The sequence below is a fragment of the Schistocerca cancellata genome, chromosome 5, assembly GCF_023864275.1.
Source record: "Schistocerca cancellata isolate TAMUIC-IGC-003103 chromosome 5, iqSchCanc2.1, whole genome shotgun sequence".
NCBI lineage: Eukaryota > Metazoa > Arthropoda > Insecta > Orthoptera > Acrididae > Schistocerca > Schistocerca cancellata.
This window is the reverse complement of record NC_064630.1, coordinates 548,271,601-548,297,791: the sequence shown is the minus strand read 5'-3', so window position 1 is coordinate 548,297,791 and position 26,191 is coordinate 548,271,601. Positions and strand designations below refer to the sequence as shown.

General features: G+C 40.0%; 1 protein-coding gene across 2 annotated transcripts in view; it reads left to right on the top strand.

Moving 5' to 3' along the window:
* The window catches only part of LOC126188290 (ATP-dependent Clp protease proteolytic subunit, mitochondrial), a 41,842-nt gene extending 21,222 nt beyond the window's left edge, over positions 1-20,620 (top strand). For both annotated transcript variants that reach the window (XM_049929874.1, XM_049929876.1), the window contains exons 4-6: positions 9,095-9,287; positions 12,835-12,940; positions 20,405-20,620. In XM_049929874.1, coding sequence (XP_049785831.1) covers positions 9,095-9,287; positions 12,835-12,940; positions 20,405-20,532 — 427 coding nt within the window. In that variant the 3' untranslated portion in view covers positions 20,533-20,620. The remainder of the gene's footprint in view (positions 1-9,094; positions 9,288-12,834; positions 12,941-20,404) is intronic.
* Positions 20,621-26,191: the final 5,571 nt, after the last annotated feature.

The window sequence follows — 26,191 nt, the reverse complement described above, 5'->3', positions numbered from 1 at the left end:
ACATATACAGACACAAGCAGACATATTAAAAGGCAAAGAGTTTGGGCAGAGATGTCAGTCGAGGCGGAAGTGCAGAGGCAAAGATGTTGTTGAATGACAGGTGAGGTATGAGTGGCGGCAACTTGAAATTAGCGGAGATTGAGGCCTGGTGGATAACGGGAAGAGAGGATATATTGAAGGGCAAGTTCCCATCTCCGGAGTTCGGATAGGTTGGTGTTAGTGGGAAGTATCCAGATAACCCGGACGGCGTAACACTGTGCCAAGATGTGCTGGCCGTGCACCAAGGCATGTTTAGCCACAGGGTGATCCTCATTACCAACAAACACTGCCTGCCTGTGTCCATTCATGGGAATGGACAGTTTGTTGCTGGTCATTACCACATAGAATGCGTCACAGTGTAGGCAGGTCAGTTGGTAAATCACGTGGGTGCTTTCACACGTGGTTCTGCCTTTGATCGTGTACACCTTCCGGGTTACAGGACTGCAGTAAGTGGTGGTGGGAGGGTGCATGGGACAGGTTTTACACCGAGGGCGGTTACAAGGGTAGGAGCCAGAGGGTAGGGAAGGTAGTTTGGGGATTTCATAGGGATGAACTAAGAGGTTACGAAGGTTAGGTGGACGGCGGAAAGACACTCTTGGTGGAGTGGGGAGGATTTCATGAAGGATGGATCTCATTTCAGGGCAAGATTTGAGGAAGTCGTATCCGTGCTGGAGAGCCACATTCAGAGTCTGATCCAGTCCGGGAAAGTATCCTGTCATAAGTGGGGCACGTTTCGGGTTCTTCTGTGGGAGGTTCCGGGTTTGAGGAGATGAGGAAGTGGCTCTGGTTATTTGCTTCTGTACCAGGTCGGGAGGGTAGTTGCGGGATGAGAAAGCTGTTTTCAGGTTGTTGGTGTAATGGTTCAGGGATTCCGGACTGGAGCAGATTCGTTTGCCACGAAGACCTAGGCTGTAGGGAAGGGACCGTGTAATGTGGAATGGGTGGCAGCTGTCATAATGGAGGTACTGTTGCTTGTTGGTGGGTTTGATGTGGACGGACGTGTGAAGCTGGCCATTGGACAGGTGGAGGTCAACGTCAAGGAAAGTGGTATGGGATTTGGAGTAGGACCAGGTGAATCTGATGGAACCAAAGGAGTTGAGGTTGGAGAGGAAATTCTGGAGTTCTTCTTCACTGTGAGTCCAGATCATGAAAATGTCATCAATAAATCTGTACCAAACTTTGGGTTGGCAGGCCTGGATAACCAAGAAGGCTTCCTCTAAGCGACCGATGAATAGGTTGGCGTACGAGGGGGCTATCCTGGTACCCATGGCTGTTCCCTTTAATTGTTGGTATGTCTGGCCTTCGAAAGTGAAGAAGTTGTGGGTCAGGATGAAGCTGGCTAAGGTAATGAGGAAAGAGGTTTTAGATAGGGTGGCAGGTGATGGGCGTGAAAGGAAGTGCTCCATCGCAGCGAGGCCCTGGACGTGCGGAATATTTGTGTGTAAAGAAGTGGCATCAATGGTTACAAGGATGGTTTCCGGGAGTAACAGACTGGGTAAGGATTCCAGGCGTTCGAGAAAGTGGTTGGTGTCTTTGATGAAGGATGGGAGACCTCATGTAATGGGTTGAAGGTGTTGATCTACATAGGCAGAGGTACGTTCTGTGGGGGCTTGGTAACCAGCTACAATGGGACGGCCGGGATGATTGGGTTTGTGAGTTTTGGGAAGAAGGTAGAAGGTGGGGGTGCGGGGTGTTGGTGGGGTCAGGAGGTTGATGGAGTCAGGTGAAAGGTTTTGTAGGGGGCCTAAGGTTCTGAGGATTCCTTGAAGCTCCGCCTGGACATCAGGAATGGGATTACCTTGGCAAACTTTGTAAGTAGTGTTGTCTGAAAGCTGACGCAGTCCCTCAGCCACATACTCCCGACGATCAAGTACCACAGTCGTGGAACCCTTGTCCGCCGGAAGAATGACGATGGATCGGTCAGCCTTCAGATCACGGGTAGCCTGGGCTTCAGCAGTGGTGATGTTGGGAGTAGGATTAAGGTTTTTTAAGGAGGATTGAGAGGCAAGGCTGGAAGTCAGAAATTCCTGGAAGGTTTGGAGAGGGTGACTTTGAGGAAGAGGAGGTGGGTCCCACTGTGATGGAGGCTGGAACTGTTCCAGGCAGGGTTCAATTTGGATAGTGTCTTGGGAAGTTGGATCATTAGGAGTAGGATTAGGATCATTTTTCTTCGTGGCAAAGTGCTATTTCCAGCAGAGAGTACGGGTGTAGGACAGTAAATCTTTGATAAGGGCTGTTTGGTTGAATCTGGGAGTGGGGCTGAAGGTGAGGCCTTTGGATAACAAGGGAATTTTCACATAAGACTATCAGAGTTAAACATGCACATAAGAATTTCAATCGATAGGTACAAAAAGAAAGTCTGCAGATTAGACATATAAATACTGGAATACACATTTTTCTTCATTACCAATCGGAATACTTTTGATCTTAAATAACACTTTAAGTATGTTATTGAAACACTGAAGAAATGTGTATTTTGAAAATTTTGCTGTATATTGAAGAAATTCTGGAGGTAAAATAGTCCCCCATTTGGATCTCCGGGTGGGGACTACTCAAGAGGACGTCGTTATCTGGAGAAAGAAAACTGGTGTTCTATGGATCGGAGCGTGGCATGTCAGATCCATTAATCAGGCAGGTAGGTTAGAAAATTTAAAAAGGGAAATGGATAGGTTAAAGTTAGATATAGTGGGAATTAGTGAAGTTTGGTGGCGGGAGGAACAAGTCTTTTGGTCAGGTGAATACAGGGTTATAAATACAAAATCAAATAGAGAAAATGCTGGAATAGGTTTAATAATAAATAAAAAAAATAGGAGTGCAGGTAAGCTACTGCAAACAGCACAGTGAACGCATTATTGTGGCTAAGATAGACACCAAGCCTACACCTACTACTGTAGTACAAGTTTAAATGCCAACTAGCTCTGCAAATGACAAAGAGATTGATGAAATGTATGATGACATAAAAGAAATTATTCAGATAGTGAAGGGAGATGAAAATTTGATAGTCATTGGTGACTGGAATTTGACAGTAGGAAAAGGAAGAGAAGGAAACGTAGTAGGTGAATATGGATTGGGAGTAAGGAATGAAAGAGGAAGCCGCCTGGTAGAATTTTGCACAGAGCATAACTTAATCATAGCTAACACTTGGTTCAAGAATCATAAATGAAGGTTGTATACATGGAAGAACCCTGGAGATACTAGAAGGTATCAGATTATATAATGCTAAGACAGATTTAGGAACCAGTTTTTAAATTGTAAGACATTTCCAGGGGCAGATATGGACTCTGACCACTATCTACTGGTTATGAACTGTAGATTAAAACTGAAGAAACTGCAAAAAGGTGGGAATTTAAGGAGATGGGGCCTGGATAAACTGACTAAACCAGAGGTTGTACAGTGTTTCAGGGAGAGCATAAGGGAACGATTGACAGGAATGGGGGAAAGAAATACAGTAGAAGAAGAAAAGGTAGCTTCGAGGGATGAAATAGTGAAGGCAGCAGAGGATCAAGTAGGTAAAAAGACGAGGGCTGGTAGAAATCCTTGGGTAGCACAAGAGATAGTGAATTTAATTGATGAAACGAGAAAATACAAAAATGCAGCAAGTGAAGCAGTCAAAAAGGAATACAAACGTCTCATTTTTGAGATCGACAGGAAGTGCAAAATGGCTAAGCAGGGATGGCTAGAGGACAAATGTAAGGATGTAGAGGCTTATCTCACTAGGGGTAAGGTAGATATTGCCTACAGGAAAATTAGAGAGACCTTTGGAGAAAAGAGAACCACTTGTATGAATATCAAGAGCACAGATGGAAACCCAGTTCTAAGCAAAGAGGGGAAAGCAAAAGGTGGAAGGAGTATGTAGAGGGTCTATACAAGGGCGATGTACTTGAGGACAATATTATGGAAATGGAAGAGGATGTAGATGAAGGTGAAATGGAAGATATGATACTGCGTGAAGAGTTTAACAGAGCACTGAAAGACCTAAGTCAAAACAAGGCCCCTGGAGTAGACAACATTCCAATAGAACTACTGACAGCCTTGGGAGAGCCAGTCCTGACAAAACTCTACCATCTGGTGAGCAATATGTATGAGACAGGCGAAATACCCTCAGACTTCAAGAAGGGTATAATAATTCAAATCCCAAAGAAAGCAGGTGTTGACAGGTGTGAAAATTACCAGACTATCAGTCTAATAAGTCACGGCTGTACAATACTAATGCGAATTCTTTACAGACGAATGGAAAAACTGGTAGAAGCTGACCTTGGTGAAGATCAGTTTGGATTACGTAAAAATATTGGAACACGTGAGGCAATACTGACCCTACGACTTATCTTAGAAAATAGATTGAGGAAAGGCAAACCTACGTTTTTAGCATTTGTAGACTTAGAGAAAGCTTAGAGAAAGCTTTTGACAATGTTGACTGGAATACTCTCTTTCAAATTCTGAAGGTTGCAGGGGTAAAATACAGGGAGCGAAAGGCTATTTACAATTTGTACAGAAACCAGATGGCAGTTATAAGAGTCGAGGGGCATGAAAGGGATGCAGTGATTGGGAAGGGAGTGAGACAGGGTTATAGCCTATCCCCGATGTTATTCAATCTATATATTGAGCAAGCAGTAAAGGAAACAAAAGAAAAATTTGGAGTAGGTATTAAAATACATGGAGAAGGACCTGGAAAATCAGCTGAACTGAATGGACAGTGTCTTGAAAGGAGGATATAAGATGAACATCAACAAAAGCAAAACGAGGATAATGGAATGTATTCGAATTAATTCAGGTGATGCTGAGGGTATTAGATTAGGAAATGAGACACTTAAAGTAGTAAAGGAGTTTTGCTATTTGGGGAGCAAAATAGCTGATGATGGTCGAAATAGAGAGGATATAAAATGTAGACTGGCAATGGCAAGGAAAGCGTTTCTGAAGAAGAGAAATTTGTTAACATCGAGTATAGATTTAAGTGTCAGGAAGTCATTTCTGAAAGTGTTTGTATGGAATGTAGTCATGTATGGAAGTGAAACATGGACGATAAATAGTTTGAACAAGAAGAGAATAGAAGCTTTCGAAATGTGGTGCTACAGAAGAATGCTGAAGATTAGATGGGTAGATCACGTAACTAATGAGGAGGTATTGACTAGAATTGGGGAGAAGAGAAATTTGTGGCGCAACTTGACTAGAAGAAGGGATCGGTTGGTAGGACATGTTCCGAGGCATCAAGGGATCACCAATTTAGTATTGGAGGGCAGTGTGGAGGGTAAAAATCGTAGAGATGAATACACTAAGCAGATTCAGAAGGATGTAGGTTGCAGTAGGCACTGGGAGATGAAGAAGCTTGCACAGGATAGAGTAGCATGGAGAGCTGCATCAAACTGAAGACAACAACTACTACTACTGAAGAAATTGTTCCGCAGCTGAAGTTCTGAAACACATTTTACACACACTTTTTTGGAGCACTCGAGACAAATAGGAATCTCGCACATCATTTTGCACAGGAACACAGAGGTTTTTTTTTTTTTCTTTTTTTTTCTTTTTTTTTTTTTTTTTTAAATCATAAAGCTTATAAGTCTTCTTCTTCTTGTCAAAATGGTCTTCTGCTGCATCCACTCATACAGTTTCTGTACTAACTCCCAGAACTCTCCCAATACAAGCCCTCAGTTCACAGGAAAGGTGTATGTTTTCAATTCTTCTTTCCATGTGAGGAGTAATAAGCTGCTCTGCAAGTTTCTTCATAAAGTTCAGCTTGTTTACAAGTTCATTATCTTAGTAGCTGTTGTACAATACATATGCATTGACACAATTAATGTCTATGCTTCTGTAAAATATTGCCATGGGCCATTGATGAGTTCACCTTCTTGAACTGTAGATGGAACACTTTTCATCAAGGCTGTCTACAATGCCTTTAGTTTCATTCTAAAACTGAATAATTTCTGCCTTATGTTTTTCCTCATTTGTGTCTGACGCATGGTGCACACTGGAGAGCAGCGGAATAACTCTGTTTTTCCTTCGAACATGTGAAAGTAGTGTCATGTTTTTTGTGAACCCATATTGTCTGGAGTGTACTTGTAAGTCTTCTGTTGTGTTGAAATTCTGTTGGCATTTTCCTCAATGTAGCAACTAGTGTCAACCCATTTTTTCCATCACTTGGGAAAGTTCCTGATTGGTGTAAGAAGTTGGATGCATGCTTGGGTGGGGAGTGAATAGTTTTTATCCTCTGCTGTGAGAGTCATTACATGAGACTTGTTGCCTTTGTAAATATAGACATTCAGAAAATAGAGGGAAACATTCCACGTGGGAAAAATATATCTAAAAACAAAGATGATGTAACTTACCAAACAAAAGTGCTGGCAGGTCGATAGACACACAAACAAACACAAACATACACACAAAATTCGAGCTTTTGCAACCCCCGGTTCCTTCGTCAGGAAGGAGGGGAAGGATGTGGGTTTTAAGGGAGAGGGTAAGGAGTCATTCCAATCCCGGGAGCGGAAAGACTTACCTTAGGGGAAAAAAAGGACAGGTATACACTCGCACACACACCCATATCCACCCGCACATACACAGACACAAGCAGACATTTGTAAAGGCAAAGAGTTTGGGCAGAGATGACAGTTGAGGCGGAAGTACAGAGGCAAAGATGTTGTTGAAAGACAGGTGAGGTATGAGTGGCGGCAAATTGAAATTAGAATTAGAAATTAGCGGAGATTGAGGCCTGGTAGATAATTTCTAATTTCAATTTCAATTCCTAATTTCAGTTTTCCGCCGCTCATACCTCACCTGTCTTTCAACAACATCTTTGCCTCTGTACTTCCGCCTCGACTGACATCTCTGCCGAAACTCTTTGCCTTTACAAATGTCTGCTTGTGTCTGTGTAATGGCGGGTGGATATGAGTGTGTGTGCGCGCGAGTGTATACCTGTCCTTTTTTCCCCTAAGGTAAGTTTATAATTTATACTTCAATTTATACTTCAATTTATACTTCAATTTATACTTCATTTCCACTAGGTGTATACACCACATATAGCTCCAAATTTCTCCATCTGTACCTTCTCCTCAAGGTTGCAAACAGCAGTAGCAGAGGGTTTGCTGGCATGGCCTGCACAGATGGTCACACAAGTCCCCTACAGATAAGACTTTTAAGAGTTCTAGTGCATCTTCGTAACACACACAATTGTTTTATTTAATGAACTGCTGAATACATCTTTGGGGGTGCGCTAACTTGCCACTTCCTTCTAGAACTGCACCTGTCTGACACAGAAAATAAAACTCATAACCACCCACTCAGTTTCATTACATTTTCATTACTTTCATGACCACGTGTTCATTTTCATTATTTTTTCGTGACTTTCATGACCTGTGGACACCCTGGCCCACCTACAATGAGAGAAATCATCTAGTGTTTGTTTTTTCTAAATACTGCGGAATGGCAGAGAAATAGTACGAAAGTGGTTCGATGAACCCTCTGAAGGCACTTAAGTAGCCATCTGATTATTTTACACCCTCTCTCTACAATATTCCTTGCACTTAGTAGTTTCACGGTCTTTTTGTGTTCTTTATTATGTGTATTTCCACACAGTTCTGACTTGCCTACCGCCCCTTCTGCCACTTTAGTGTTGTAAAATGCTGTCTAATCTACCAGTAATCTCTCTTTTTCTTTCATGTCTGTCTTTTAGTATAAAAGATACTGGGTATCTCTTTCTGTGCCTTCTTCTGAACACTAATCCTTAATAGTATTTTTCCCCTAACTCTCTCTTCTCCTTTGCTAGAAGATGGGGAACTTGTCCCAAAAGACGTCAGTTTTGCTTCTTTCTATGTGTTTTTGTCATCTGCCTCTTGGTGGGTGGGTTGTCTCTGTGCATAAAAATGAAGAAACAATATACAGGGAGGAAGTATGGCCCTTTCTTTGATATATATTCCCTTTAATTTTTCATAATTCCTTCTCTCTCACCAAGCAAGGTGGCACAGTGGTTAGACACTGGACTCGGATTCGGGTGGACGACGGTTCAATCCCGCATCTGGCCATCCTGATTTAGGTTGTCTGTGATTTCCCTAAATCGCTGCAGACAAATGCTGGGATGGTTCCTTTCTCTCTCCTGTGTCTGGCTGTCTTATCCTTGGCGTAGTTGTAATTTTGATAATCATAAACTGCCTGCTCCTCTGGGATGTGCAGATTATTGTCATCTTGCAAACTGAATAAGCTGATTGCAGTCCTGGGTATCCTGTTAAAGTTTATGGTTATCCAAAGTAGAAATCTGTGGGGGATTTCAATTGGCCACCTTGCACAGCAATAAGTTCAGGAATCCAATCTCTTCATCATTGCCACATGTTACATCTGAACATTGGAAACTGTTGTAAGAAACTCATTACAACTACTTCCTAATTATTAGCAATTTTCTTTAAAGGAAAATGGTTGTATTTTCAGGCATTTCAAATGAACTTGTCTCTCTATCCTGCCCTCTTACAGTGTCTCAACAACATCCCAGTTTTTCCATCCGTACCTGCAATTCCACAGGAAGCTGCCACAGCAAAAGAAACTAAAATATTGCACACATTACTGCAGATTTTTCGTATATTACAACCAACAGCTATAAAATTGTGCTTCCAGATTGCCCAGATATTATCAAGAATTGATCAGACAGCAAATTCCTATGTTATTTCTCCACAAAGATATACTTTAATCATTAAGTGTCACTCACAGGTGTCAGATAGTATGAATCATTACACAGTTTCTTATGGTAAAAACCTGACCCAATGATTTATTTCGATTTTGATTCAATATTGTTGCTTAAGTGAAAATTATAAGCAGTTGCCCCATACCTCGTGGACATGCCCTCGGGTCTGTTTCCAGTATGATTAGGAAATAGATACATTCTTATGAGTGGACTTGATATTTTAATAATAAATAGAGGCAGCATGAAAGGTAGTGACATGTGAGAGACGTGCTAAGGAAGCAAGTATGATTTGGCTATTGAAAGTAATAAATAAATGAAAGGTGATTTTCATTTCTGACTCTCTTAGTTTTCTAATGATGTTAGCTTATGTAAAATCTAGCTCTGTGTGTTTTACAGTCCTGGTGGAAGTGTGACAGCTGGTTTGGCTATTTATGATACAATGCAGTACATATTGCCACCCATTGCAACATGGTGTGTCGGACAGGCATGCAGTATGGCCAGCCTACTACTTGCTGCAGGTACTTGTGGAATGAGGCATTCTCTTCCCAATGCACGAATCATGATTCATCAACCATCTGGTGGAGTTCGGGTATGAATAAATAATGCTTTTTGTGTTAACTTAATAAATTTTGAGTTGATGTTTTTCTAAATTGTGTTGTTCAACACATTAAGTGAGAGGCACTTTCCTACAGCATTATTTCCTGTGGCTGAAAATTATTTAGTTAAATTTACCCTGCTGTTGTAGTTGAGAAGTGAAGTTACAAATGTACTTAAAAGAAAATACATAGATTTTATTAAATGCCAAGCATGATTAACAAATATTAGTAGCTTGCAGTTCACAAGTATTAAGAGCAACAAATATTGTTACTGACAGTGTTCTGTTCGTCATCAAACATATTTCTTATTTAAAGAAATTCTTTCAAAATTTATGCCAAACACAAGCACATGTACAATATGAAATAAAAACCATGCATAAAAAATGTTTGTTTATTGGATAAAAGTAAATTTCTAAGTCTGCAGGAAAATGTTCAAAAGTTGTATCTATATTTGCTAACATTCAGCATTTATATTCTGCTACAAACAGTTAAATTCAAACTTCATTTTCATTAAGAGAAAAACCTTATCTCATTTGACATACTGTACAAACAGATTTCATATTGAAAATTGTATCAACTGTTGTAGTTTCATGAAAGAATTATATAAAATCTTGAATAGTATCTGGACACCTATAATGTAATCAGTGGCTCTGCATGCCGCTAAAATAACAAGCAGAGGAGGAGGAAAGTGCAGTGACATGCATATTTAAAAACTACACATTAAAACAACTACATTTTTTTTGGTGTCCCAGTCAGGGACCTCCTATACTTTGTTATAATACAGATACTAAACAGTGAATGTGTACATCTTGAAATGGCGGAGTATTTCTGTCTTCTGAATGTCCTATGTGATTCAATACATGCTGCTAGAACATCTTAAATGTTTTCACTAAATTCTTCTGTATTGTTTTGGGTCCTTTGTACTGCATTTTGTAACCATGGGGTAGCGCAGATAACGTTTTCAATTTTTGTTAAACTTCATGTATACATTTGCTTCTCACAGCATACATGGAAATAAATAATAGACATATTTATCAGCACTTAGGCTTACCAATCTACCTTATAGCTGAAAGTTCATAAACTCTAAATTACTCCTCACGTGTCAGCTTAACTCAAACAGTGGAAAATCCAGTATGAAATGTAACTATATTATGAAAAGGAAAGTTGTTACTCATGATACAGGCGAGATGCTGAGTTGCAGATGGGCACAACAACATAAAAATTGAGTGTCTTTTTGTTGTACCTATCAGTGACTCATCATCTCCAGTATATCAGCTAACTCCTTTATTTGTATTTTATCAGCAATATCACCAAAAACAAAACAGATGGATAATTATAAAAAGCATTGGAAGAACATTGAATCCAAGTGCTTTATTATGGCAAGTTCCACTTCCCTTGCTGACAGCATTACTTGCAGCTTATGCGTATGTTAGATTGCCCCGCTCCCCAAAGCCCTCTAAATGAGCATGTTCCTGTCTACATTCCATGCAGCTCTTTTTTGAAAGTGGCATAGCAAAAGCTTGTGGATTGTAAAATACACTTAATTTCTCAACAAGAAATACTGAGAACTTGAAAAACTTACCATTACACCCTTGTGCGTTGTTTTTTTAAATACCTGAAAGATTACTGAAATTAGACCATAGGTTTACTGAAAGTTGGGCAGGACACCAAATCAGTTAAAGCTTTTTTTATTGTGTGCTTTAAATATTGTCTCGTGATCAACAATAGTATTAAAAATGACAGTTTTTATCTTTAGGAAACAATTCCCTGTGGAGTTAGAGATAATGAAGGTTGGGTGTCACAAAGGGAAAAGCAAATTTTTCAAGATTTTAGAGTGAGAGAGATACTATAAGAAGCCATATAGTCACTTGTTCTTATCTGTGCATTTTTTTTGTAATAATTTTTAAAGAACCAGCACAATTTTTCTGAAAGTTTGAGGTTCAGTGTGAGTTTATCACAATCTGCTAGTTATGATCTTTACATTCATTGTTGTGGTGCTACATAATCATTTCATATGTTACGAATACCTGAAATATATCATTTACTACTGAGAATACAAAACAAAACAAAAAAGTCTTTGGAATTGAGACATATTTAGAAGTGCACTGTATGTTAGAATATAATTTAATAATAACTTTGTAGATACCTTTCATTGTTATTAGACTGTTTTGGAATAGTGTGTTATATACACTGATGAGCCAAAACATTATGACCTTTGCCTACTGCAAAGCTGAATGCCTCCTGGTGGTGTTGCGGGCACATGACGCAGTAAGGTAATAATGTAAGTGAAACAGAGATGAATGGGCAGTCATTATAGTGAAGATATGGGCTGCAAATGGTGAAATCCACTGATGTAAGTGGTTTTGACAAAGGTCACATTGTTGTGGTGCTGCGTCTGGAAATGAAAATCTGTGAAATGGCGAAGCTGGTCACCTGTTGGCATACTTCTGCTGTGAGCACCTATGGAAAGTGGTTGAAGGATGGTGAAATAATGAGTAGGCTGTGTGGTATTAGAAAATCATGTTTCATCACAGAACATAGAAGTCAGATGATCCCCCACTGTGTAATCCAGGATAGGCAGCGATATGTGGCAGACTGACGACAGAGTACAGTGCTGGTGCAGGCGCATGTGTTTTGGACACACTTCCGAAGGCCATTGTTGCGCATGGAGCTCCACATCACGTGACCCTAAGTGTCCCTGTGTTGACCCAGTGACAGTGTCAGCTATGGTTACAGTGGGCACAGCATCACTTAGTTTTCACTGTGGATCTATAGAAACTTGTCACCTGTCAAAAGAATCAGATCTATTGTTACACTAGGTTGATGGATGGGTCCTTACACACTGTCATCCAGGCATATGGCTGCTCAAAACGTGCACCGCACCAGAGATGCAGGCCAGTGAGGGCAGAATTATGCTATGGGGTACATTGAGTTAGGCTACTGTGGAATCTGGTGGTAATCAAAGGCATCATGACAGCAGTTAACTACTTGAACATTATTGTGGACCATCTGCATCGCTTAAGGCTTGAAGTCTCCCCATATGAGGATGACATCTTCCTGCAGGATAACTGTCCATGTTGCAAGGTCAGAATTATGCTATAGTGGTTAGAGTATTACAGTGAACTCGCATTGATATCGTGGCCAGCAAGTGTGCCTGATCTGTACCGATTGGAACACACATCAGACGCCAGCTGCGCACCTGTAAACCACCATCCCATAATTCGTGGGAATTGTTTGATCTGTGTGTAGACATCTGGTGCCACATACTTCTTTAAACATGTCAAGGACTTGTAGAATCCATGTCAAGGAGCATCTCTATTGAAAAGTGGAACAACATGCTATTAAACAGCTGGTCATAATGTTTCAGCTCATCAGTGTACATCCCTTTTCAATTTACTTTTAGTTGTTTGTGTTATTAACTTTATTTAATTTATTATTTTTACTAAACAAATATTGGACATTTCAAAATACCAAATTTTTAAACTGATTGTGTTTATTGTGTAGAAAGTGTGTCCAAATATAAAAATTATTTTCCTGCAGGGTCAAGCAACTGATATGCTTATTCATGTAGAAGAAATTTTAAAAATAAAGAAACAAATCAATAAACTCTATGTGAAGCATACGGGTCTTCCTATTGAGAAAATAGGTAAGAATTGTAGTGTCGTTCAGTTCTCTGTGACTAATATTGTAGTTCATTCTACTTCTAAGCATAAGCCAACTGCCATTGCATTGAACTTCATGCTATTCACACAGGATTTTGTCCATGTTGTAATTCTACTCCAATAACACATTTTATTAAGTATAAGTTTTTTTTTTATAATTAATTCACAGAAAGTAATAATTTTTAAGTGTTATTGCAATAACACTCACTTGTGTGCTGGAGAATACTGTTTGTAAGTTCTATTGGTAAACACTTAGTTATGAACCACACTCTTTGGTGCCCCCATATGCCATCAGTTCAGTCACTAAAAATACTGTGGTCAGTTGGATGATGATAACATACAGTCCCACATTAGGCAGAAAGGCATATCCTTGCACAAGCCAAACGTCATCAGTAGATAAAAAGGAAGTTTGTATCACAGTCCAGGAGGAAACTACATAGCAAAGAATCATCATCAGCAAATACACAGCACTTGCTGTAAACATCGGTGGATGACAAGTGAGATGTGGCAGTTTGCAGGTGAATCTGCCACAGGTGTTTTGCCACGTGACCTGACTCGTACAATTGTCCCCTTGTCCCCTTGTTCACCATGCCTTTAGTGACCTCACCAGACATATGCATAATCATATTGAGTGAACTGTAGATACACCCAGTGGGATAGCAAGAACTCAACCCCCTGGAATTGGCTCATAAGGGCAGAACCATCCTAATAAGCCATACTGTGGTATGGTGTGGGACAGTAGTTTGGGCTTGAAGTTAGCTACTGGTTCTGAAGAAGGCTGTGGGTGTTACATCATACCTGGTGCATACGGGGGGGGGGGGGGGGGGGGCTGTTGCATCTCATCAGAATCCAGATCCGTAGAGGCAATGGATGATGAGAATCGCAGGCACTCACAGACATCTACATCTACATTTATACTCCGCAAGCCACCCAACGGTGTGTGGCGGAGGGCACTTTATGTGCCACTGTCATTACCTCCCTTTCCTGTTCCAGTCGCGTATGGTTCGCGGTAAGAACGACTCTCTGAAAGCCTCCGTGCGCGCTCTAATCTCTCTAATTTTACATTCGTGATCTCCTCGGGAGGTATAAGTAGGGGGAAGCAATATATTCGATACCTCATCCAGAAACGCACCCTCTCGAAACCTGGCGAGTAAGCTACACCGCGATGTAGAGCGCCTCTCTTGCAGAGTCTGCCACTTGAGTTTGTGAAACATCTCCGTAACGCTATCATGGTTACCAAATAACCCTGTGACGAAACGCGCCGCTCTTCTTTGGATCTTCTCTATCTCCTCCGTCAACCCGATCTGGTACGGATCCCAGACTGATGAGCAATACTCAAGTATAGGTCGAACGAGTGTTTTGTAAGCCACCTCCTTTGTTGATGGACTACATTTTCTAAGGACTCTCCCAATGAATCTCAACCTGGTACCCGCCTTACCAACAATTAATTTTATATGATCATTCCACTTCAAATCGTTCCGCACGCATACTCCCAGATATTTTACAGAAGTAACTGCTACCAGTGTTTGTTCCGCTATCATCTAATCATACAAAAAAGGATCCTTCTTTCTATGTATTCGCAGTACATTACATTTGTCTATGTTAAGGGTCAGTTGCCACTCCCTGCAACAAGTGCCTATCCGCTGCAGATCTTCCTGCATTTCGCTACAATTTTCTAATGCTGCAACTTCTCTGTATACTACAGCATCATCCGCAAAAAGCCGCATGGAACTTCCGACACTATCTACTAGGTCATTTATATATATTGTGAAAAGCAATGGTCCCATAACACTCCCCTGTGGCACGCCAGAGGTTACTATAACGTCTGTAGACGTCTCTCCATTGATAACAACATTCTGTGTTCTGTTTGCTAAAAACTCTTCAATCCAGCCACACAGCTGGTCTGATATTCCGTAGGCTCTTACTTTGTTTATCAGGCGACAGTGCGGAACTGTATCGAACGCCTTCCGGAAGTCAAGAAAAATAGCATCTACCTGGGAGCCTGTATCTAATATTTTCTGGGTCTCATGAACAAATAAAGCGAGTTGGGTCTCACACGATCGCTGTTTCCGGAATCCACACACACACACACACACACACACACACACACACACACACACCAGCACACCTTGTACACACTTGACCACTCTCTCTGGCCACTTAGGCCAATGGAGCAATCCAGAATAGGGCAGGGGATCGGAGGGATACTTTACTATCTATTTCCAGACACACAATTACTTCTCCTTTGAAGGGAAGGTATACCAACAAATCTGTGTAACACCCATCGGCACCATGGTACCGTCTAGAGGAAACCTTTGTAGCCTTCCAAAACCCAAACTCTTGGTCTGGATTAGGTTCGCTGATGACGTCTTCATGATCTGGACTTAGGGCCAGGAGACCCTATCCTGATCCCTTCACAACCCCAATACCTTCTGTCCCATCCACTTCACCTGGCCCTCCTCAGCCCAACATGTGCTACCTTCCTGGATGAAGAGCTGCCTTGCCCAGTATGTTGAAGGTCTCTCAATGGTCTTCACAGACAAGCAACGTCCCCAGAACCAGTCCACAAATGGATTTCCTGTGCCATATCTCCACACACCTTCAATCCTTCCACCACTCCAAGAATGAGCTATAAAGGAACATTCCCTTTGGCACCCAATATCACCCCAACTGAACGACATTCTTCATCAGGTCCTTAATAGTCTGTCTTCATGCCCTGAAATAAGGGACATCCTATCCAAGATCATTCCCATACCTTGTAAAGTGGTGTTCCGTCACACACGCAACCTCGACAACATCCTAGTCTGTCCTTATGCCCCTCCCAATCCCAATCCCTTACAGAGGTGTAACACACCTGCTCAGTCCACCTAACCAGTACGTCCTATTCCAGTCCTGTCAAGCTTATCCTACCCCAATCAGAGGCTGGGACTCCTGTTAAAACAGCCATGTCATCCACCAGGTCTGCTGCAGTCATTGCATGGCTTTTTGTATTGGCATGACAACCAACCAGCTGTCTGCCAGGATGAATGGCCACTGCCATTCAGTGGAGTGAACTGGACCACCCTATGTCACAACATGCAGCTAAATATTACATGATGGATTTCAATGGCTGCTTCACAACCCGGGGCATCTGGATCCTCCCTTCCACCAACAGCTTTTCTGTACTGTGCAGATCTGTAGGTTACTGGTTGCATGTAATTTTTTTTAGATGGAATTTTTCGGTTACATGCTATGTTAATACATGAGAAGTGCATACTGTCTGCTGGACTGGAACACACACATCTGGATACTTGCTATTCAGTTGATATTCAGTGTTACTCCTCATTCTGTATCAGTCTGTCCCACATGTAAGTTTTAGACTTAGTTGAAGTTGTTTCTGGTAGTATGTAGGTTATTCTTCGGTTAAGTAACGTTACCAACACTGTGAGTCTTTTGTTGTAAAAGAAGTGCATTGGAGAGCTTATTAATAAACATTAAATGATCCAAGTTTGATGTTGGCACACAGTAATGTTAGAGGCATATTCCTCTTGTAATAAAGTACTGCCTTAGACTAAATCTGCTTTCTGTTCAAATCCCCATCCAGCTATTCAGATTTAGGATCTCCATGGTGTCCATAAACCAATTAACACAAACGCCAGCATAATGCCTTTGACATGGCAGATTTCCTTCCCCAGTCTGAGACTATGATGACATAATTGACAAAAGGATGTTAAACCATAATCTTCCTGGTACTGTGTAATAGTCATCAGAGATGTGATTGAGGTTATACTGTCCAATTAAACTGCCAGTGCCAATAATCCTTCGTGAAACTTTGAGAAACTGCCTGTTTCACTTAATATTTGTACAATAAAAATTGTAGGTCGTATGATATACCTAAACAGTGTTAATCATTGCATCATTGCAAGGGTTTTATATTCATTCAAGAGGCTGTGTTGTTAAAGTTTGCTTGCGCACCTGCCTAAAACCACTTCTATCTACCTGCCCCCTCCCCCCCCCGTATCCCCCAGCATCTCATGCAGAACAAAGACTGACATATTCAGACTCAAAATGATGAAACACGAGCTTGGTATAGCCTCTTGCAAATTTCTGAAGAAACATTGATGCAGCACATTGATAGAAATAAAAACTGTAACTGTATAAGTTGACATAGACAAGGCATGGTGTCTTACGGAAACACAGTGACCATCTTGAAAAGTTTTTTATTATGTATTTCAGCTTCAGAGCACTCAGATGGAATCATTACAAGTTTTGACTTATTATCAAGTCATATCAAATGATCTGTTTAAAAAGAAAGTTGCAGGGAATAGTAATAGTATACTAATTGCAAACTACATATCAAACTAACTTCTATACTTGAATATAGTGCATAGTTACTCATCAACTGCACAAGCACTACAAGTTATTATTTAACAGTTGAAGTGCATATAGTAGTATATAGAAGTTAATCTGATTTGTAATTTACTTTTTTAGTATTTTATGACCCCAGTTTCTCTTTCTTTAAGGTCATTTTGATTGAAACTTGGCAGTCATGTTGATGAAATATGTATGCATTGTAATACATAATCTATTGTGTCCATGTCATTTGTTTATTTGAAAATTTAAATTGCAATTTCCACTACATATATAAAGATTCATTGGAATTTTTTATTGCCAGTCAGTTGTTACTAATTGTAGCCCAATAAACAGAACTCGCCTGACAGCTCGATGCTCTTTAGAACTCTAGCGCTACTCCATGGAAAGTAAATTTCCTTGCCATTTTTCTGTAATGAAGAGACTCCCTTTTGTCTTGAGATTTGATGATAGAATATGGGTATCAGAGTTAACCTCAATTTGTATGATAAGGGTATTGTTGCTAGCAGCCATTAAATGTTGTTAGAAGTTAATTCAGTTTTGGTGACACAAGTAGTGCTTGTTAGTTAATAATTCATCTGCAAACTGGTGTAAAGGACTCAAGAATATATTTCCTATGCAACAGACTCAAGAATATATTTTCGTAGTGAAAACAGTATAAAAACACTTTATTTCTTTAAATAGTGACTGTTTTACTGCTGTGGCCATATACTGCACCCATAGAATTTTTGTAACGATGTTTGATGGATGCTTCAATGGCCAAATCTGCATGAATCTTTCAGAAAGGTTTGATCGACATGTCCCTGTTAAGAAAATGTTCCATGAACTCAAATTGAAATCCCTGGATGGAAGAAGTCATTCTTTTTATGGAACACTATTGAGAAAGCTGAGAGAACTAGCGTCTGTGACAGGCTGCAGCACAATCCTCCTCCCATCCACATAAGTCTCATGTGAGGCCCATGAAGACAAAATAAGACAGGGCTCATACAGAAGCATATACCATATTTACTTGAATCTAAGCCGCACTTTTTTTCCGCTTTTTGTAATCCAAAAAACTGCCTGCAGCTTAGAATCGAGTGCAAAGTAAGAGGAAGTTCTGAAAAATGTTGGTAGGTGCTGCCACAACTAACTTCTGCGGTCGAATGTATGTAGTGCTACACGTGCATGCTTTGCCAGCACGAAGATAAATACTGGCACAAAAACCTCTGTCAGTAAATAAATTTTAAAAAAAGGTGGAAGACGAACTTCCACCCCGAGTTTCGACCACTGCATTTTCATACATTATCCAACTAAGTAAATACAAATTCCGTATTGTTCATCTTCGAATGTAGCAGCATTTCAATGAACTATGAAAATGCGACTGGCAAGACTGTTTGGGATGTTTGTCAATATGGCCAACTCTACGCTCTGAATGTTTTGCTACCTGTGAGAAGAGATGGTTGCTAACAGGAACTTTTATGAATTGTGAATCACATGCAGTATTCTCTTCACTGTAAGAATAATACAAATATAAACATTTTGCCATGTATTCTTTCACGTTTACTGCTATCTCATTTAAATCCTGTCTGCCTAATAAACTACGAAACTAGAGTGAGACAACAGCAAACATGGAAGAATATACATATCATGTCATGTTTATATTCGTATTATTCTTATGCCTAATAGTGATACAGTCAGAAATGAAGCATGGCAGTTGACTAGATTTTTAAATCTAATTTCTGTGCGGAATGTGATGTACTAAAGAGGCGTCTGCAAAGATTTTCAAACGGAGAAAAATTTTCACTAAACTCTCGTTCAGAACATCTTCCATCATACGCAGTCTATTATTTGGTTCTTGTTGATCATTATCAAAGAAAGCAGCAGTGTAAGTAACAACAAATAGCAGTCTCTTGCCATTGTTTCGCTAATCAGACTATTCCTCTTTTTTTTTTTGTTAATTGTAAGTGGTGGTAGCGTGCACAAAAGCAAGCCGTGCCGCGAGCGGCGACATGTTGTTAACACTCGTTATCAGAATGCGACGAACAATGCATGACACAGTACATTAATGCATTTTCAGCTTATAGTGACGTAAACACCTATAACAAAGAGAAAGGCACTTATCAGATCAAAGAAAAATAAGCAATCAATTCAAACTAGACGAAGCACGTGAAAAAGGAAAGGTACCCATATAAATACGGGCGGAGCGCCTGACGCATAGCAGTGGCTACCTGGTAAAGCTTAACTGCTAAGCTTACGACTCAAGCCAAACTACTGTAGCTGTATCGTCATTCATTCTACCTAAATTGTTTCTCATATTACAATGGACCAACTTTGTTTCGATTTGGAGGTGGGGCCTAAAACTTTTCTCTCCCCTTGAATTTCGAGTCTCAAATTTCAGGTGCGGCTTTGATTCGGAAAAAGTTTTTTTCCTTGATTTCGAGTCTCATTTTTCAGGTGCGGCTTAGATTCAAGTAAATACGGTAGACAATCATTCTTTCCCCACTCCATTTGTGACTGGTATAAGAAAGGGAATGTCTAGCAGTGGTACAAGGTACCCTCCACTGTGCACTGCATTGTGGCATGAAGAGTATGTATCTGGGTGTAGATAATAAGTCAGATCAAGTAACATGCCATTTGAATGACCTGAGGCCAAAAAATATTACTGAAAAGGGTGTAAAGAACTTCTTATATGGCAAAAGCACATCTGACCTCCTTTAAACATTTGTTGGCTTATGTGATGGCTATTAACTGGATTTCTTTCAGTTGTAATGAATTAATGTGTATACTTTTAATATGTGTCAGTTTTACACTTGGTGTCTTACAATTGAGACCAAGTAGACAGCAATCCAGTGTTTAATCTTTTTCACGGCATGGTGTTGCTGCATTACATGTGGATAGCTACTTTTCCTGTAAATAATCATTTTTGCCTTATTTATAGCTTTGCCAGGTATTTATTTCCACCCTTTTCATTCTGAGAATTGTAGAATTGTCCAATAAAATGTGTTCTCAGGTTTTTATACTGTGTGCATTACACAAGGGAATTAACATTTATGTGTTCACTTTAGTTATATTTACTCTTTTTATAATAATCACTAATGTACATATTCGGTTTTTTCCAGAGTTGAACATGGAGAGAGACAAATTTATGTCACCAACTGATGCCAAAGAATTTGGCATAATTGACAAAATTTTAGATCATCCACCAAAACCAGGGGATCAAAGCACAAATGAAAAATCAGAAGACTGACAGCACACACAAATTTAATGTTGTTATATATTTATACAATGATTTTCTCATGTTCTTTTGTAAATATAATGAACATTTGTTGTTTTCATTGATTATTCTAGTGCTTCCATCTCACCTCTATATCCCACTTTCTAATTATTGACAATTTTTTTAATGGCTGGTAACTGACTTTGTCTTTTGATAGTCTAATTAACTATACAATTAATGACTACATATTTGTATGGGTACAATGTGAGAAAATGACAAGACACAAAGGAAATCACATAGAACAGTGAATCATACATAATCTAAAAGTTCTTCAAAGTCTTTGAGGTGCCAGCAGATTTGTTCATGTGGCCTTCATCCGCAGCAGGCACAGAAATATTTGTTACGTAAATAAAAACACCTTTTTCTTGCTGCAATGAATTTTATTTGTGCCAGGTGTGGTGTGCCTTCTATTTTAAGGGGACTTGATTGTGAATAACTATCAAAAATTTGATTTTTTAATTTTTGTTTTAAAAAATTTGCTGTGGTTTTCTGAATGAGAAAAAGTTTACTTCCAGGAAAATGGGCCACAGAAAGTACCCAAATTAGAGTTAAAAGTGGCTGCACGCACCACGATGTCCCCATGGCACACAGTCATCTCTGTTACAAATAAAGTTTTGCTCTCATTTGTTTCATTTTTATGACATTTTAGTCCTATAAGTTGGCTAACCTACGAAAACTGTACAGTTGCTTATCTTTTTCAAAAAGGGGAGCCTAGTCATTGTTTGCTGTTGTTTTGGCACAAATATTTTGCTTACAGCAAAGTAACTGTATGCGTGAGTTTCTTATCATGTGTGTGTGTTCCATATTCCACTTGAAAACAGTGGGAAGAATTAAGTAGTTCAGTGTTAAACAATGTAAATTTTATGGAAATCGTTTCGCCAAATGTATTAACTCTGCTAATACAGAATTGCAATGTGATACAACATTTGAATCAGCTTCAACTACTCAAAGTGATTCGAAGATGAAATTGAAATATTTGGACAATGGGCTTGACAGTATTAACGCTGATAATATACACACACCAGCTATTGATTCAGTTTGGGTTATTGTTGAATTCTGTGCTCTATCTGAAGTAATAAATAAAGCTTTGCAGTGTAAGGAATGTGGCAATAGTGGTGTAAAGGTAGTTGAGGAGATACGTGCTAGAAGAGGTTGTGCATAAAAATTAAGAATTGTTTGTAATTTTTGTGATTTAAGCGAATGTTGTTATACTTGTGGCATAAATAAACCGAGAGTGTATAAGAAAATATTAAACTCACTTATGCTATGAGCTGTATAGGCAGAGGGTACAGAAGTGCACAAATTTTCTGTGCTCTTATGGACTTACTGGCCCCTACAAGGTTTGACAGGTACAATAAAATTATTCTACAGACTTTAGAAGCAGCAAATGATAGTATGAGAAATTCTGTTGAGGAAAGTCTAGATATGAATGAAAGCAATACATGTGTGTCTGCAGCCCTGGATGCATTGTGGCAACGAAAAGGCCATAGTTCCCTAAATGGTGTAGTGACAGCAACCTCCTTGGACAATGGTAAAGTAGTTGATGTGAAATGTGTTACCGAGCACTGTCATTTCTGCTAGTGGAACTGAAAAACATAAATTTTTGATTAATTTTAGTGGGTGTTGTGGAGGGATGCAATCTAAAGGTGTTGTGAAGATATTTTGCAGAAATGGATAAATATGGTGTGATGTACACATCTTACCTAGGAGATAGAGGCTCAAAAGGGTACTAAAAAGTTTGTGAGTCCGAACCTTATGGTGACACAAAAACTGAAAAAAAAGGATGTGTTGGATATGTCCAAAATAGATGAATTTGAAGGGAAAGAAATTATCTGATGGTAAGTGCTTTAGTGGACGTGGTTGGCTTACAGACGAAGAAATAGACATGTTACTGTATTATTATGGACAAGCCAAAAGACAAAATAAAAATGACCTTGAGGGAATGAAAAAGGCAGTATGGCCTACCTTCTTTCATAAATCCTCCACAGATGACAACCCATGTAATGCGCTTTGCCCACCTGGCAGTGATTCATGGTGTGGCTACCAGAGGGCTGTTGCTCAAGGTGAGACCTACAACCATAAAAATTCTTTGCCATTTGCTGTAATGAAAGTTATAAAACTTTTATTTAGGGGTCTTAGTGATACAAGATTATTAGAGAAATGTTTACATGGTAGAACTCAAAATCCAAATGAAAGTTTCAACAGTTGTATATGGATGCCAAAAACGGTTCTAGTAGGACTAAATACTTTGAAAATAGATGTGCTAGATGCTGTTCTATGTTTCAATGATGGTGCAGTGTCAAGGCTTAATGTTACGGAACTGATGGGAATGCCTGGTGGACTAAATATGCATAGAGGTATAATAGCCATTGACCGCAGAAGACTCTTTGAACAGAGAAATCAATGTTGGAAGCCACCAAAGAAGCAAGAATAAGTAGTAGTAGGAGGAAAAACAACACAGGAAACATGATAACTATGGACCTGGGTTGCATTGGTTCCATGCAAGTTTAATAGAAAAAGTAAGTTTCAACTTTAACTTGAATTTCCTGAAAGTTAAATTATCTCATGTTCTGGTATGCTTTGGCTAAAAAATATTAAAGATATAGAGAAGAAATTTTGTAAACTGTCTTAAAAGATGCTTAACAAAAAAGTAGACTACTCTTGTGACTTAACTTTGAAAATAAAATGCTTTTTTGAAGAAAAACCCTGAATTCATTTCCAAAATTTTTGATAATCATACTTTTTTTTGTACCACAATTTATGACATCAGCATCTTTTCAGTAGTCTGCTTCAAAGATAATACAGGGTGCCCCAAAAAAAAGACCCGATTTTAACTTGCAATAATATTGAGACAAATGTCACTAGGTAACTGAAACAGCACTAGATGTAATTGGCATGGTCTAGAGATTCAGAAAAAATCCTCTAGATGTTGCTACGAGCAATGAGCTGGAGCGTGCAGACAGTCTCGCACCATATGACATCTGCGCAACAGAAGGCGTATTGTGTTATTGATTTAGTCGCCGGCCGTGGTTGCCAAGTGGCTCTAGGTGCTTCAGTCCGGAACCGTGTGTCTGCTACGGTCTCAGGTTAGAATCCTGCCTCGAGAATGGATATGTGTGATGTCCTTAGGTTAGTTAGGTTTAAGTAGTTCTAAGTTCTAGGGGGCTGATGACCTCAGATGTTAAGTCCTATAGTGCTCAGAGCCATTTGAACCATTTTTGAATTTAGTCACACTCAATCAGTGATCGCAGTTCAGTGGGCGTTTCATATTCGATTTTGTGCTAAACCACCATCACCAAAGAACACACTGATGAACTACAAACCAGAATATCAGCTGCTGTAGCTTCAGTGACAGAATACACCTTCACTCAGTTTGGGATGAATTCGGCTATCAGCTAGATGTTGTCCGTGCAGCCAGTGGAGGACATATTGAACATTTATGATGGATTTTTATAAACTTCTATCTTTCCTGAGTAATTTAGTATGCAATTTGTTGGTGTTAAGCCCTTCTTCCTAATAAATAATTCTATTTTGGACACCCTGTAGTGTAAAGAACTTACAGGGGGAAAAAATAAACCTTATGTGTTGTTTGTATTTTGAGTAATGTGTACCTATGATGTACATAAATAATTAGCATGGTTTATTTGACTTGTAACAAAAAATACAATTAAAAAAGTGAGAGAGCTAAAGCTGTGGTTCGTACAAAAAAATTTTCCCAAAAGATGGTAAGCATTATATGGACTTATAAATCTTATTCTTTGAGTTACACTGTTTAGAAAACTGACAATTGTTTCAAGGTTTCCCCTGGTATTCACAGACCAGTCCCCTTAAGGCACTTTCAGTGGATCTGGAATGATACATTTTTGTTTTGATTTGCAATCTTTGTAGATAATAAAACATTTCACATCTTATTTTTTATGTAAATAAGTGACTACATACAGTTATTCCAGGTTTTGTCTAGCATTGCATTTCCTCTCATCTGGTCACATGCTGAAGGTCACTCGTAAATTCACTTACAAAACATAAGCACATTTTCATGGTGCAGACTTTTTTCTTCACAGTTTTCATGTTGCCCCCCTCCCCCCCCCCTCCCATCCAATTAATCAAGCACATTTTCATGGTGCAGACTTTTTTCTTCACAGTTTTCATGTTGCCCCCCTCCCCCCCCCCCCCCTCCAATTAATCATTGTGTAGCACTATTACTCTTGTCACTAGCTATAGATATTTTACTGAAGCTTGTGATTTAAAGTCATAACTATTGTGTGTTCACTTTATGTCTCTTCCTACTTGGTTTTTATAAACGAATATATCTAGGGTATACTCTGATATGAATATAATAGAGGGAAACATTCCACGTGGGAAAAATATATCTAAAAACAAAGATGAGACTTACCAAACAAAAGCGCTGGCAGGTCGATAGACACACAAACAAACACAAACATACACACAAAATTCTAGCTTTCGCAACAAATGGTTGCTTCGTCAGGAAAGAGGGAAGGAGAGGGAAAGACGAAAGGAATTGGGTTTTAAGGAAGAGGGTAAGGAGTCATTCCAATCCCGGGAGCGGAAAGACTTACCTTAGGGGGAAAAAGGACAGGTACACACACACACACACACACACACACACACACACACACACACACACACACCCATCCGCATATACACAGACACAAGCAGACATTTGTAAAGGCAAGATTGAGGCCTGGCGGATAGCGAGAAGAGAGGATATGCTGAAGGGCAAGTTCCCATCTCCGGAGTTCTGACAGGTTGGTGTTAGTGGGAAGTATCCAGATAACCAGGATGGTGTAACACTGTGCCAAAGATGTGCTGGCCGTGCACCAAGGCATGTTTAGCCACAGTGTGATCCTCATTACGAACAAACACTGTCTGCCTGTGTCCATTCATGCGAATGGACAGTTTGTTGCTGGTCATTCCCACATAGAAGGCTTCACAGTGTAGGCAGGTCAGTTGGTAAATCACGTGGGTGCTTTCATATGTGGCTCTGCCTTTGATCGTGTACGCCTTCCAGGTTACAGTACTGGAGTAAGTGGTGGTGGGAGGGTGCATGGGACAGGTTTTACACCGAGGACGGTTACAAGGGTAGGAGCCAGATGGTAGGGAAGGTGGTTTGGGGATTTCATAGGGATGAACTAAGAGGTTACGAAGGTTAGGTAGACGGCGGAAAGACACTCTTGGTGGAGTGGGGAGGATTTCATGAAGGATGGATCTCATTTCAGGGCAGGATTTGAGGAAGTCGTATCCGTGCTGGAGAGCCACATTCAGAGTCTGATCCAGTCCGGGAAAGTATCCTGTCACAAGTGGGGCACTTTTCGGGTTCTTCTGTGGGAGGTTCCGGGTTTGAGGAGATGAGGAAGTGGCTCTGGTTATTTGCTTCTGTTCCAGGTCGGGAGGGTAGTTGCGGGATGAGAGAGCTGTTTTCAGGTTGTTGGTGTAATGGTTCAGGGATTCCGGACTGGAGCAGATTCGTTTGCCATGAAGACCTAGGCTGTAGGGAAGGGACCGTTTGATGTGGAATGGGTGGCAGCTGTCATAATGGAGGTACTGTTGCTTGTTGGTGGGTTTGATGTGGACGGACGTGTGAAGCTGGCCATTGGACAGGTGGAGGTCAACG